The sequence below is a fragment of the Equus przewalskii genome, chromosome 3, assembly GCF_037783145.1.
Source record: "Equus przewalskii isolate Varuska chromosome 3, EquPr2, whole genome shotgun sequence".
Lineage (NCBI taxonomy): Eukaryota > Metazoa > Chordata > Mammalia > Perissodactyla > Equidae > Equus > Equus przewalskii.
The window spans coordinates 52,398,519-52,413,891 of record NC_091833.1 but is presented as its reverse complement, the minus strand read 5'-3'; the positions used below and the strand labels follow the sequence as shown (position 1 = coordinate 52,413,891).

Genomic DNA, 15,373 nt, shown 5'->3' with positions numbered 1-15,373 from the left:
CTGCTGCCAATTCTCTTTTTGCTGAGGAGGACTGGCCCTGTGCTAACATGCGTGCTCATCTTCCTCTACTTTATATGTGGGACGCCTACCACAGCATGGCTTGACAAGCGGTGCCATGTCTGCACCCGGGATCCAAACCAGCGAATCCCACGCTGTTGAAGTAGAATGTATGCACTTAACCGCTGAGCCACTGGGCCCGCCCCGACTAGTTTGTTTTATACATATATATATCGTAGGCTCTCATTCAACCTACATAATTATTATTAACTATGTTAGTAACAACATGAATTACTAATAAGGAAAACCAAAAATATAATTAACCAAAAAGAATATACCCTAGGAAGATGTTAATTAGTTCGTCTAAACTCTTCTCCCTCAGCTACTAAATAAGAGTAGACTGATTCTTTACATCTAATCACTGGCGCCACCAAATTTGCAGCCTGCATTTGCCAATTTAACTCTAAATTCTCTTTTTGTAGTTTGTTGACAGAACAGTTGAATAAAAAGAAGTGATTAAAGCCAGGAGGATAAAGTATACAATAAATAAGTATTGATTCCTTTTTTCCTATAACTCCAAACCCACAATGTTCCCCTTGATGAAATATACTGAATAGACATTAAAATATATACTTAAATTATGGGGTTTTACCTAAGCAAGAGATCACAAAGGAAATTATATCCTTGCCATATCCGAAAATCATCCAGGAGAGTCTGAGAAACGTCACTGGAATCTTTGAGGAAACAAGAAAGTCCAGCAAACATTTCAACAATCTCTAGGGGAGACAGGTCCTCTGACTGCTGCATATTCTGAACACACGTGGACAAACACTCCTTTTCTGAGAATCAAGGATTAAATAAATAGGTTATTTATGTCAACTGCTGGAGAAAATTTTCTTCATTCTTAACCAGTGTTTAATGAAACATTAAGTTTGCATGTGTCTGTAAAATACCGTAAGATAAATGTCACACACTCTAATAGTAAACGCAAGATTCAGATTCACTGGGAAAGCGCTGCCTCTTAGGAGTAACCCAAGGGTCATACAGGAAGTGTTGAAAAACTGTTGACATTTATTAAGTGTTACATCTTATTTGGATGTTTTATCATTAAACAAAATGATTGCCCGCTGCCAAATGTTATTTTTGATCTTTTATATTAATACAATAAAACGTTGAAAGAAATAAAAAAAAATCTTCTAAGTTTAAGAAGAAAAATCCAATAATTAGTTAAACGTTCAAATCAGAATGAATACACACCGATGGGACACAGAAATACTTCAGGAAATAAAATTTTAAAAATTATGTTTGTACTATACATTACTAGTTTAAAACATGGTTATACTCCATCACTGACTTTGGGGATTGAATGCACTTCAAAGAAGACTCCCTCTCCTATCTTTAATGAAATTTATTTGTCTAAAGAAACCCGGTGTCACATAGCTAAGAAGCTAAGAAGATTTAAATAAAAGCTAAGAAGATTTAGCATAGGAATGAAGGCAAGAAACATTTAATGACTGACTGATGTTAGGTAAGTGAATAAATAATTGTACTAAAAATTATTTTGAAAGATTTTCAGGTATATATATATATAAGATATAATAAGTGGACTATTTGAAATGCTACAATTGTCTCCTACTTAGACATTTTAAAGGATAGTCAACACTTATATATGAGGTAAATAGAATGGACAATTTCTCCTTAGTGCTCATTAAAGAATACACTAATTTCATTTATGCCACATTGAACAGAGTGAGTTATCTTCAGAAACACTTTTAACTATAGCATCCCAAAAAAACTCTTTTTTTCCCAATAAAAGAGGAGAAAAGAATAGGCTATGTCATAGTAATTACATTCTATTATGACTGAACATTTACACGACAGTGAAATTATTTTAACTCTTGTAAATATCCATCGTTTGGAACATAGGAGAATTTCTTACATTTGAAATGCCTCACAAAGCAAAAGTAAATTTTTTTCTGCCGGCAAATACAGTTTTTAATTTAAATTAGAATCTTTGGAGAGTTGAGAGAGAAAAATAAATCTGTCACTATGAGGAAGAGAAAAGTGGAGGACATCTAGAGCACCTCAACTGGACACTCAAAGAGCTATTCACCGTGAATGTACTTGACTACGTTGACGCTGAGGCCGTGGCGGGAGATGGTCATCAGGACTTCTCCGGCGCTCTTCCTCCAGGGCAGGTTATAGGGAGGGCACCAAGAGGTTATTGCACTGAATAAAAGCTGGAGGTCATCCTTCTGAGCCAGCTCTTCCGCTGGAGAGACAAAACTGCAGAGTTTCACCAAGATCTAAAAGACAAAACAAAACAAAAAGCAAATGTGTATATAAATAAATGAAGGGCTGGGGAAAGGGAGGAACTGGCAAAGGACTAGATCTGATTATTAAAAACTCTGAAAGTTCAGGGTCCGCACAGAGTGATATCATTAAAGCCACAATGATGAGTGCTCTCAGTCAGACAACAGTAGAAAAGACAGCTATAATTTAGAAGTGTGTTATGGTAAGACAGGAAGCCAGCCCTGTTTTTATCAGCTTATTTTTTAAAAGAATGTTCAATGTTTACTATCCTCTCCTCACCATGGTATTTTTGCATACCTTACCCTGAAACAGAATAAATCAACAATAACTTCCAAGGTCAACATTTTAGTTTTCTAATTTAGTTCTTTAATTCTTAGTTTCTCATTGGTGGAATATAATTTTCTTCTCTAAAAAGGACAGTTTCAGGGAGATGATAGAGTAAAAACAGGTCTTCAAAAGTATTTTCAAATTCTTTCAACTTCTATATAAGTAGAAGGGGATATTAAAATAATAAAATCATCTTCATTCAGAAGTATCTTTTAATTATGTCCAGTAGCCAGAAGTGTTCTAAAGCTTGGCTTTCAAAGAAGATTCAAATCTTCTTAAATTTTGGAATGAGAACTTACTCCTTAACTATGACATGCACAATATGCACTACACAGGTGCTCACAGCACTAAAAGCCTGCTACTTGGGGAATTTAGCTATGGTTTCTGTCCTCAATAGCATTTTTCTTCTAATCTCAATTCAGTGTCAGAAAAAGTTAACTTTTCTTCACTGTGCTAAAGTTTCTCATCTAAATATTTCAAAAAATATATAATATGAATAAAATAACTCTAATTTATGAAATAATTTTCTTCTCTTGAAAGAAAAGTGCTTCATGAAATTTGAGTATTTCAATCACTGTGGGGAAGCTGCTAAATAGGAAAAAGTATTAGAAATATCATGTTTTGTCTGAGAAAGCTAGGTCTTGCTTTCCTATTTCCTTCCATGCAGAAATTTACTTAAGTAAAAGAGCTTTCTAAATCATAGTTGCCAAATATCAAGAAGAAGAAAAAAAAGGGACTAAGAATTCAGAGAAACAACAAAATATTTATAAAATTAATAAATACAGGCATTTCCCCACAAAAAAATGCCTGGAGAAATTGCTGGATACCAAATGTCCGTCTTGTGATATGTGCATCTTTTCCCAAGTGTCTCAAACGCAACAAAAAAGACAGTCAATTGCAGCAAAAAAAAAAAAAAAAGCTCAGAAGGGTGTACTGCTGATTATATTTTTTGTCGGTTCTCACATTACCTTTACGTGATTAGAGGGATGGATGTGATTTCTCTGTCTTGTAACATAAAAACAAACCCAAAAATAAAATATTTTTTTCTAAGTCAAATCTCTGTTCTCAAAAATAAATTGGGGGGCTGGCCCCGTGGCCGAGTGGTTAAGTTTGAGCGCTCCGCTGCGGCGGCCCAGGGTTCGGATTCTGGGTGCAGACATGGCACTGCTCGTCAGGTCACATTGAGGCGGCGTCCCACAAACCACAACTAGAAGGACCCACAACTAAGATATACAACTATGTACGGGGGAGTTTGGGGAGATAAAGCAGGAAAAAAAAAAAAAAAGAAAGATTGGCAACAGTTGTTAGCTCAGGTGCCAATCTTTAAAAAGAAAAAGAAAAAGAAAAAGAAAAAAAATAAATTGGACTTAATTCCTTGAATTTGTTGACTCTTAAGAGAAATGATTCTTAATCTTTAAAGGCAAAAGGATTCTTACAAATAATCTAGTATAATCCTTTCATTTTACAGAATAGACAGCTGAAGAATCTGCATCTCATTCCTCTTCTGCCCGACACTAACCACTTCTGTTTGTGGGGACTCTGTTACAAAGGCCAGCCAAGTGTGGCAGAGCAATAATTGGCCACATCAATGCAAATGGAAAAAAAATGAAAGCCTACATGAAGCAATACCAACTGCTAAGGTCCCAGGAAACCATCTGTCACATAACACAAACATAGGGATTTTATCTATCATAAACACTATAAGTTCTGAAAACATTTAATAAGTTTGTCCCATGGGTTTCCTAGGCAAATGATGAAAACACGGTCCAGCCTGTGATGAGGAACTAAAAAAAAGGAGGTGATGCACTAAAGGGACACTGGACGAGGAGGAGAGAGCCGGGCGCTAAACACAGCCACGCACCTGCTGTGGATCACAGCCACAGTTTCTACAGCTGTAAATGGGGAGCTGCACTTAAATTCTCTTTGAGCTCCTTCTGGCCTTAACATTCAATGATTCCAATATGCTAAAACGAGCTCCAAAATTAGTTTAAAGTTAGCACCCACCGCTTTCAGATACAGAAAAAAAAAATTTTTTTTTAAGTTTTAGAAGAAATCTTTGCTTTATTAGTTATAAAATTCAGCTTCCACTTATTGCTTACAGGGTTAATTAGTTCTTTAGAAAGGCTTTACTGAAATACGGCTACTAGTCTAATCAGCAAAGACTAACCCACTAAATTCATCAGCAATGTCTTAAAGCAGCTTTAATTCCTGAGATTTATTGCCACTGCTCTTCTCATCCAATCCAACTCAGAAGTCAGAGATACCTGAGTTCCAGTCCTATTCCTGACATTTGCTCACATCATTTTGGCAGAAAACAAAAGCTCTGAAGTCATAGGTTGCCTTGCAAACTATATGAGATAACAAATGTTAACCACTAGTACAAAAGGATCTAATACATCAAGTGTTCAATAAATATTCGTTGAATTAGTATTTTATTGATAATCCCGTCTTCTTTCTAAAACTGCCTTAGCCTCCCTCTCCCTGTCCTTTCACGGCTCGCAGCTCTACACAGCTGAGGCATTCCTGCAGTAAGACCCCAGTAACATGAGGCGCAATCGTCCTTTGTTAGTGGCTCCACCTTATCTACTGCACATCCGCTGTCCTCGGCTCTCTTCCTACTCTCACTGACGAGGGGATGGTAGTGGGAACAGCAGCAATCACACGGGCCTTTATCTCATGTCACTATGTCCTAAGCAGAGAACCACAGCTTTGTGTATTATTTTATTTAGTCCTCACAAAAATTCTTTAGATAGGTATCATTATTTTCATTTTAGAGGTGAGAAATCTGTATCTTAGGTTACATAATTTCAGAAAACTGGATTCAAACAGGTGTGGGTCTTTTTAATTGAGGTGAAAACACATAAAAGAATTTACCATCTTAATCGTTGTTAAGTACAGTCATGCATTGCTTAACGATGGGGATACGTTCTGAGAAATGCGTCATTAGGCGATTTCGTCATTGTGCAAACATCATAGAGTGCACTTACACAAACCTAGATGGGACAGCCTACTACACACCTAGGCCATATGGTACTGATCTTATGGGACCACTGCCGCATATGCGGTCCGTCATTAATCGAATGTTGCTATGCGGTGCACGACTGCATACAGCCGTGTTAACTATATGCACATTGTCATCCAACACATCTCTAGAACATTTTCACCTTGCAAAACTGGAACTCTATACCCATTGAACAACAACTTGTCTTTTCCTCCACCCTCCAGCCTCTGGCAACCACAACTCTACTTTCTAAGAATTTGACCACTTTAGATACATATAAGGGGAATCACGCAATAGCTGTCTTTTTGTGTTGAACATGTATTTTTTAATACTATATTAATGGGCAGATTGTACTCTAAATGTTTGTACTTTGCTTGTTTTAAAAATTTTCTCCCAAGAAGAAATATCAAAATAACGATACTATTTCCAGGCTAGCTAACAAAGGTCTATTTAAACCTTTGTTACTTGCTAATGCTGTTAAAAGAATAGCGGCAAGAGTGGGAAAGAAGGGCTCTACCGGCAGGCAGCAGAGGCGGTGGCAGCAGCCACTAAAATAAACTATCTTATATAAGTTAAATATTTATAGGTTAGGGACTTCCTGTATTCAGACAGCAACAAAATAGAATTTCTTGACATTATAAGAAATATTACCCCAAACTTAATATGACTGTCAATAAAAGTTTTCTTTGCTTAGTTCATTTTAGAGATGTTATTGCTATATCAAAGGGAACCTTAATAGTTGAATCTGTTCAAAGAAATAAACTTGTTAATGCCTTACTCAAATATTCCTCAAAAGAAATGCGCAGATTCAAGAAATGTGATAATTACATGAGATAAAGTCAATTTACAATAAACAGTATGAAATACTACAGAAAATGGAATACGCAGACCATCTATTTAAGGAGTGCACCTGCTTCACTTTAAATGGAGTGGTACAGCCAGCCAGGCACACAGCACCTGCCATACCTGTACAAAAACTTTCTGGAGTAGTCCACGACGTTCTGCTAGAGGTAGCTCATTCTGTGCCCCTCCAACCGCCTCAGGCACATGTGGAAGGTCAAAAAAGAGATATAAACATTTAACCAGAGTGGAAGGCACTGACATCGTTGTCATGCAGTCCACGGTTTTCTGGAAAACAAACCAATAAGTAAGTGAATAGACAGATAAATACACAGACAGACACAACTGTAATTGGTACAGCTAAGTAAACTCACAAATTTTAAGCCAGAAGTTAAATCATTAACTCACACATTTTAAGCCAGAAAATTATATACCAAAATAACTTTTTAAATGCCTGAAAAAATTTAAAAATGACTCCATGTTCACAAATACTCATTTCCCACTTGGACAAATTTGCTTTCATTGAATACTGAGATGTCTGTGTGTATGTTATTAAGATAACAAATGCAAAGGCATATTAAGCACTAAATTATATATCCGTAGTTGCTTTACTATCACTTTTATTTTATTCTTATTGTAGATTCTTGAAACTGTAAGGACACTTGAGGGATACAGCCATCACTGACACACAAAAAATCTCTATATTATTTTCAATGATTTCCAGAGAAAGAAATTCCAGACCCTCATATGGCGAACAATTCAGTTTGTTACAAAGTATGCTATACTAATTATCAAAATGTTTCCAGAGTGCAGTTTGGAATGAAAAGTTTTACCACACTAGAGATTAACAGGTTGGCGTTATCTGTTGAGTAGTTTATTAACTTTTTCATCAAACATTTATCGAATGTCTACGGTATGTCAGACAGCATGCTGGGAGCTGCGATGCAATGACAAAGCGTCCCTGCCTGTCAGAACACTAGTCTACCGGCAGAGGCAGGTTCATCAACAACGATGATTTAATCTCTTAAGTGTAACAATGGAAGTACAACCAGCCAGTATAAAAGGGAATGATCCAAACTGCCAGGAGTGGAATGGAAAAGTGTAGGAATTAAATAAGGTGGGAAAGATCACCTGTAAGGATAGGCCACATGGGACAGTATGTTTCAGGAACCTGAGTCTAAAACTGCTGACTCCTGAAAAGCCACAATCACTATGTCTAATCTTTAATGAGTGTTTATTATATCACAGGCATAAGGCTAAGCACTTTAAATCCCATTATCTCATCTATTCGTCAAATCAGCCCTATGAGGCAGATTCTATTACCATACGACAAATGAAGCAGTTGAGGCACTTTCCTTACAACACCTGGCCTCAGGTCAGAGAGCTGGGTAAGTGGTCCACAAGTGGATATGCTCAATGACCTATGCATATGGTCTCCCATTCTGGCTTTGCTTTTTAGTTTGCTGGCATTGGAGACCCAATGAAGCCTTACAAACAGAGGAGTAATAGAACCAGATTTCAGAAAATGAGCTGGTAGTAGTATAGATAATAAATTAGATATAAAGAGCAGGAAGGCCAGGGCAATTTGGAAATGAATACAGAAAACCATCTGAGAGACGGGGCCTGAATTAATGCAGTAGCAGGGTGATGGAGAGGGGAGAGAGCCTAAAGAACAATCCCTTGCAAGATCGGGCCCCTTCCTACATATCCAGTATCATTTCCTGCCTCTAATATTCAAAAACCCTCTGCTCTTCCCACCTACAATTTATTATTTCTAGACACCCCATGTCTCCATACATCTAACATTCAGTTTAAATGTCTGCTCACGTCTGAAACTTTCCTTAATTCATCATCTTTCCTCCTACCCTCACCTACAAAATTTATAACTCACATTTCTATTTTCAAAGCACCACATATACCCCATTATTGCATTTTACAGTGTTATCTTCATCCACTTCATTTCTGTCATCTACATGTTGATTCAGGACCACGGTTTAGTCATCCCTCTATTTCACTGCTGCCAACAGAAAATGGCATGCAAATAAACGTCAGCTCAAAACACAATGCTGAATTTTCTCTTAAAATCTCTTTCCAGTTAGATTATCACTAGCTTTCCTTTCCCATTAAGCAAAATGGTATGACTTTTCATTTTCATCTTACATCTGATAAATTAAAAGCATAACTTAGTATCCAAACTGGTAATGAGATACATTTGAAAATATTTTTTAAGTGATTAGGTTTCTCCTGATTCACTTCTTAGACTTTGAAGGCTATCTATCCATTTGGGCACGTTTAAGTTAGTTCACATTTACTGACTTTCCACTATTTGATAGTTATTATGGTAGGACGTAGTCTCTGCTCACAATTGAGAAAGAAATACAGCATCTATGGAAAATATGAGTACAACTTAAAACTATTCCATATTAAAATTATCATTCTGCATGCTATTCTAAACCAAAGCAAATTGTGGTACAGCAATATAGAGGCAGTTACAGCTACCATCAGCAACAAACAGAATTGGCACTTTGATAGTCATCTGGTATGCTCACAGATCCACGGAAACAATGGGCCACTTTAGGACGATCTGTAGGCTACTTAGGGTGAACAAACATCTCATTTGCCTAGGATTGAAGGGGTTCTTAGGATGCAGGGCTTCTATGCTAAACCTCAGAAAGTTCCAGGTAAATCAGGACACGTTCACCTGATTCCTTTTCTGATTTAAAAAACAAAACAAAACACAAAAAAGGAAAACAGACCATTCCAAGAAAAACAAAATCCAAGTGCCACTTACTTTGGGCTAAAGACTAGTTTCAGGATACGGTTACTAAGAAACTTGCATTGTTTCTGCTATGGTCAGTCACCACAGTATGACTGGTGTCACAGTCAACTTTTGTAAATTCCATTATTAAATATGCTAGGTGTTTTGAAAGCCCCTTGTAATTTAGACAATAGCCATTCTCAAAATTGGCACTGACTTTGATAGGTAATTCTACTCCGAATTTTAGAAGGTTGAATAAATTCATCCCAAAAACATCACAGGCCAAAAATCAGGTACCCAAACAGCTCATAAATAAGTACATGCAACATATATCATGACAGGTGCTTAAAGCTGACTGGGGTTGGGAGGGAAGCAATCTCCAGAATAAATCAAGTGGGAAGAGAATATATATTATCCTAAAAATGGCAATATTTCCCTATTTTCCATAAAAATTAGAACAACTTTAAAGGATTTTCCATCTCATTGATTCTTTATTAGCTAAGTGACCTTAGATGAACCTTAGACGATTCTTCGAAGCCAGAGTTTCCCTAACATGGTTTACAGAAATGTTGAGCTGGGCCTGACAAAGCCAGGGCCCCTGGGCTAGCCACCTCCACCACAGGTAGTCCATCCTTTTGCTCAGTGTGCTGTACAAATGGTATCATGTTCTATGTGTGTTATGACATGACAAAGATGGAAAACACTGGTCTAAGTTAGGCATTTCCTCATGTGTAAAATGCATAAAACATCAACATCCCCCAAAAGATGATGTGGGAAGCGTCAAATAATGTATAATAAGAATTAGAAGAATACAATGATTATCATAAAATCTTATTTGGATATGATGATAAATTAACTTCACAAAATCCCAAGAGGATAGAAAAGGAGGCTGAGAGAGTCATTCAACGTGAAAACAGAGAACTTACCTGACCAGAGGATGCTAACAAATTAATTGTTGTCAGAAGCATCCAACCTCTACTAGCTTCTTCACTCTGATTGATTTCCAGGAATTGGACTATGGCCCGACTTGCAGCCTCTATAAAACCAAAGGAAAGCCATTAGGTTGGGGGGGAAATGACATATAAAGAGGTTCTTCCTTAAAACCTGGAGAGAAATGATTATTTGCTAAGCACATACATTTTATCAGCACAATGACATGCTTGATGTAAAACACATTAAAAAGAGCAATGTTTTAATGGTATATATAGGCCTTTATAGCATATCATCATATCAGTACAGAAATGTAAAAATCAACTTACATATTTTAGGGAAAGGTATGTTGCAAACTAGTCAAAAGAGCCATGGAAGAAGTGAAATTTGAGCTAAACCCTCCTGGAAAAGAAATCTATGTTTGTCTAGGAAGTAGGAGGGAGGAAAGGCAACAGAGAGCTTAGAAGCACAGTATTAAAAGTATGGCTAGAGGACTGAGCTTAATATGTACAGACCAAGACAAAGAGCTGTAATAACACTGGGTTAACATTCTGGAGGAGCACATGTTGAGAGTGAGCCTAACAGCAACAGCAGTGATAAAAAACCGATGCCTATTTGTAAATGAAGGGAAGCTCAGGGCTGTACTGACTCTTCAGGCAAGAGGGAGCAAATCTAGTTTCCGGAGCAAAGTAGATGGTGATAGGATTATTCTAAGACTATTAATTTAGTGGTGATGTATATGACAAACTGGAAAGGTAAAGATACTGGTGGGAGAAACAAGTTAGGAGGTTGCCTCAGTAACACACACAAGGGGTGACTTGAGCTGCTGACAGTAGGAACAGAGGAACGATGAGAGAGTCACTCACAGAACTGTAGTGTTGGAAGAATCCTTGACAGTAAATTTAGTTGATTATGTTTTTAGAGATATGGGAAAATGGATAAATCCCTAACCATGCACTTACGTCATCAGCAGAGAGTTCATCAATTTTTATATTGATATACAAGACGAATTAAAGTTGTCAGAAAATAAATCCAATCTGTCCACTCGGAACTAAAGTGGTAACTTACTCACCTAGACTTGACACACGTCATAAAGACACAGAATGTACAATAACTAGCATCTAGATTAACTTAGGGGTATTTTTTGTTTCCATTTAAGACAATCAAAATAAAAGTAGTTTATTAAATAATTGGATTAATAAAAGACTAACAGTGCTGGGTATATTTCATCTTTATATACTTCCATTTGAAGTTGCCAGATAAAGAGATCTGGATAAGCAGTTGTGGTGTGAATGATAGGGGAGAGATCCCAAACTCTCAGTGACAAAATAAAACTATTTTTACACAACAAATGTATTCAGAATAACTATTGTACTTTCACCTACTAATTTTAGTATGCTGCCATTCAGAACACCTTAATGGAATCTCCCACTTTTTATTTTAAATGAATCAAGAAGCTCACTTTAAAAGTATATAACATTTAGCACCACCTTTAAAAAATTATTTATAGTAGAAAGTACTTTAAATTAAACCTCCGTAAATCACAGTTTCTTAAAACTTTGAAGGAAAAACACTCCCAGTCAAAAAAATATTGCATTTGGTTCTTTTAATTTCACTAATGTTTAACAAATACAAATTTAAATGATGATTTAACTTATTCATAAGTTAATGAAAGGAACGTATTAACATTAACCCATCTTGACAATTGCCAATCATTTTGACTCAAGCTTTAGCTTTCACACTGCATTTCAATACACATAGTTAGACTAAAAAATACAGAAATGGAGTTAGTAGAGTTCATTAGGAAATAGAACAAAATGCAGACAATCTTAAAAGAAATGTAAGTTCCCAGTCTACACTGAGAGAATGTAAGTGAATTCAATTAGACAGCATTCAGAACAATCAGAACGTAAAACCTGTTAATAGCTAAGTGCAATACAATTTTTCCTGTGCAGAGCCCATTTAAAGCATTATCATTTTCAAACGTATGCTTCAGGATGATAATGTGAGACATGACAATAGTTTTATTACACTTATTTCATTAATAAAGAAACCAAGCCCTAAACACTCCTTTCCATCCAAAAAAGAAACTTCCACAAGTTAGTCAGAAAAACAGTGTTAGAACTCATAGCTTCCATGCTTCTTTTCATTTGATAATACACAACCACACCCTGGGAATGAAATTACCTGAAGGTGTTGTGGCTTTGAAATCCTTGGAGGACAGCGGGGCATACTGTTTTTCTGTTTAAAAAAAAAGGCTGGGTTGTCTAATTGGGGATTCACTACATTATACTAATCCCGCCACAAGATGTTGCAATGAGACGCCAACTACGGTCAGCATCACCCAGCTTCTCCATCAGTGGGCGGCTGCCCGTTGGGGATTGCACCACTGTGTTTAACAGTGGCACCCAGCATGCAGCAAAATCATCAATAATAAATTGAAGATACTACTTTTACACAGGTGGGAATTTTCTGCTTCAGGAATGTACACTATGTGCCCTTAAAATTCAGCAGACTGCATGGTTGAACTTAACAAGTAACTGGAAGAGATGGGAAAAATCTTAAGCTACACTTGTACACAACATAGCCACAAAATTATATATTTTCTCAAAATTGTTAAGAGTCACTACATATTTTTAACAAAAGCCACACAAAGGCAACAAGCAAGAGAGAATTAAGGGAGACAGAGAAAACTAGAACTGTGAAGTTGCCCTAATATTTTACAAGTCAGTGTATGTATCCTTTTTGCATATTGATATTCCCCAGAAGTTTCCATTTTTACTAACTTCTGACGGATTGATTTAAACAGCGGAACTGCAGATAGGCATGGTTTCTACTGAGGTATCTACAATCCATGTTAGAAGTGATCTGATAAAAAGACTGGATATGTGAGTGGTATTAGGTAACAAACAAAATAACAAGTATTCCACACCAAATTCAGAGAAGTCCTGGAAAAATAATCTTGCCTTGATGCAAAACAAATATAGCCAACTTTCAAACGACTAACAGAGGACTCACTTCATCTGCTTTCTTTGGAGGAAAATTACGTGCATGTAAATTATAACAAAATTACTTTAAATGATAACTTCCTATAAAATAAAAGGTTATGTAACGTATTGAAAGCAGCAAACTCATAGAGGCCGCAAGTAGCATGGTGGCTGCCAAGGGCTGGGAGGAGGAGGAAATGGCAGTTGCTGTTCAATAAGCATAAAGTTACAGTTATGAAAGACGAAAAAGTTCCAGAGATCCGCTGTATAACACTATACTTATAGTTAACTGCACTGAACACTTAAAATTTTGTTAAGGGGGTAGATCTCACGTGTTTTTTACCACAATAAAAATCAGTCAATCAGGGGCTGGCCCTGTGGCTTAACGGTTAAGTTTGCCTGCTCTGCTTCAGCAGCCCAGGGTTTTGCCAGTTCGGATCCTGGGGGTGGACGTGGCACCGCTCATCAGGTCATGCTGAGAAGGTGTCCCACATAGCACAACTAGAAGGATCTACAACTAGAATATACAACTATGGACTGGGGGCCTTTGAGGAGAAGAAGGAAAAGAAAGATTGGCAACAGATGTCAGCTCAGGGCCAATCAAAAAAAAACGTTAGCTCTTTAAAAAAAAAATCAATCAATCAGAAAATAAGGATGGGATATGCAAGAGGTTAGATGATGGAGAATGTACCTCGATCCTCAAAATCTAGAATTTTTTACTCGAAAAATCAAAGGATGAAAAAATCTCCTTGAAAGTGTTTTTGGTAGCAACACTGACCAAAAGAAACTTCCAATGTTCAAGATTACAAATGGGAGAAAAGAACAAGGATTCCCATAGCCACGGTTCTGTAAGGCTGAGGAGATACTCCAAAAGTATACTTTTCTCTCTTAACATCAGTAAGGCTGACCTTTCTAACAAGACTAATCCTCAAAGCATTACAAAAAGAGGTCACAAAAATCCCATGTCAAAAATCAGTAAAAATTTACTGAGCACCTAACTGGTGACAAGCAGCCTTCTAGGAGACACAGGCGTGAATGCAACAGACAATAAAATTAGATAAGTGTGTAAACAAGATACTTTCAGATGACGACAAAGCTCTGAAGGAAGTATTTAAGGCGACCGAATAAACACTAACTGGTGTAGGGACAGAGGATAACAGACCTATTTACAGGGCCTGCAACTTCCCCTGGGCCCAAAGGCTCCCAGGGCTAAACAGCTAGCATCCACAAACAACTCCAATAAACATCCAACAGATACTCAAATGCAGTACTTCAACAGCTAGATCACAAGCAGTTTGCGTGTTTCCTCACTGATAAAACTGCATTCATGCTTGTACTTTAAGAATGGAGGTGGGGTGGGGGATCTCCCAAGCATACTTTGCTGCGAGATAATGATGGTGGTGGACCTTCTTTCCTCTTGTTGACTCCTGGTTTTATAAGTTTCTGCAATAAAACCATGCTATATGATGTGATGGGATTTGATGTGATGGCACCTGAAAGCTTGTCAGCCTAAAGGTATCACCTTCCTGAACCCATCTTACATAGCAAGAGTCAAAGATATTTTCACTCATGAGATTTCTAAAAAAAAAAAAACCCCAAAATCTAAAATGTAACTCCCCTGCATCCTTTCTCAGGGAGCTGCTGAAAAAAGATGCTTTACGAAGAATGAGCAAGTTAATTTCAGAAAAAAGATGACATGAGATTCAAGAGGCTCCATCCCAAAGAAGTGGAAAGGCATCCCAGGATGACGTGAGCGAAGGTGTAAAAATAACAGCTGTCCAGCTGGCCTAGAGAGCTACTACTATAGAAGGTTCCGGAAGAGCTATTTGCAAGATGAAACTGATAGAATCTCTTATGTCTTTGATCATATTGAGGGGAGATTCAGAAAAACAAGGGAGTAGGGGATGAAAGTGTGATGAAAATGTAGAAAACTAGTAAAGAAAAAAAGGCAACGATTAACTCTGATGGAGGTGGAGGAGAAGCTTTCAAGAAAGGAGAAGTAATCATGGCATACCATATGGCTCCTCTCAGAACAGTGTTTTCATAGTCATAATAATATAATGAATACTGATCTAATCAAATTACGATAGAACAATATTGGGGGTACAGGAAGTGTGCATCTGTGGGGTAGTGGTGGTGAGCTTAAGAGAGTAAAAGTCTCATCTTGTGAGAAGTCAGAAGAGAGTATCTAAATGCGAAAAATCAAAGGCACACATGGTA

The 15,373-nt window shown here is 37.1% G+C and overlaps 1 protein-coding gene across 16 annotated transcripts in view; it reads right to left on the bottom strand.

Moving 5' to 3' along the window:
• Nucleotides 1-15,373, bottom strand: part of WDFY3 (WD repeat and FYVE domain containing 3) — a 251,531-nt gene that overhangs the window by 133,061 nt on the left and 103,097 nt on the right. For all 16 annotated transcript variants that reach the window (XM_070612692.1, XM_070612688.1, XM_070612693.1 and 13 more), the window contains 4 exons: nt 10,163-10,272; nt 6,605-6,766; nt 2,111-2,303; nt 650-836 (listed from right to left, as the gene is read on the bottom strand). In XM_070612692.1, the coding sequence (XP_070468793.1) occupies nt 650-836; nt 2,111-2,303; nt 6,605-6,766; nt 10,163-10,272 (652 nt within the window). The remainder of the gene's footprint in view (nt 1-649; nt 837-2,110; nt 2,304-6,604; nt 6,767-10,162; nt 10,273-15,373) is intronic.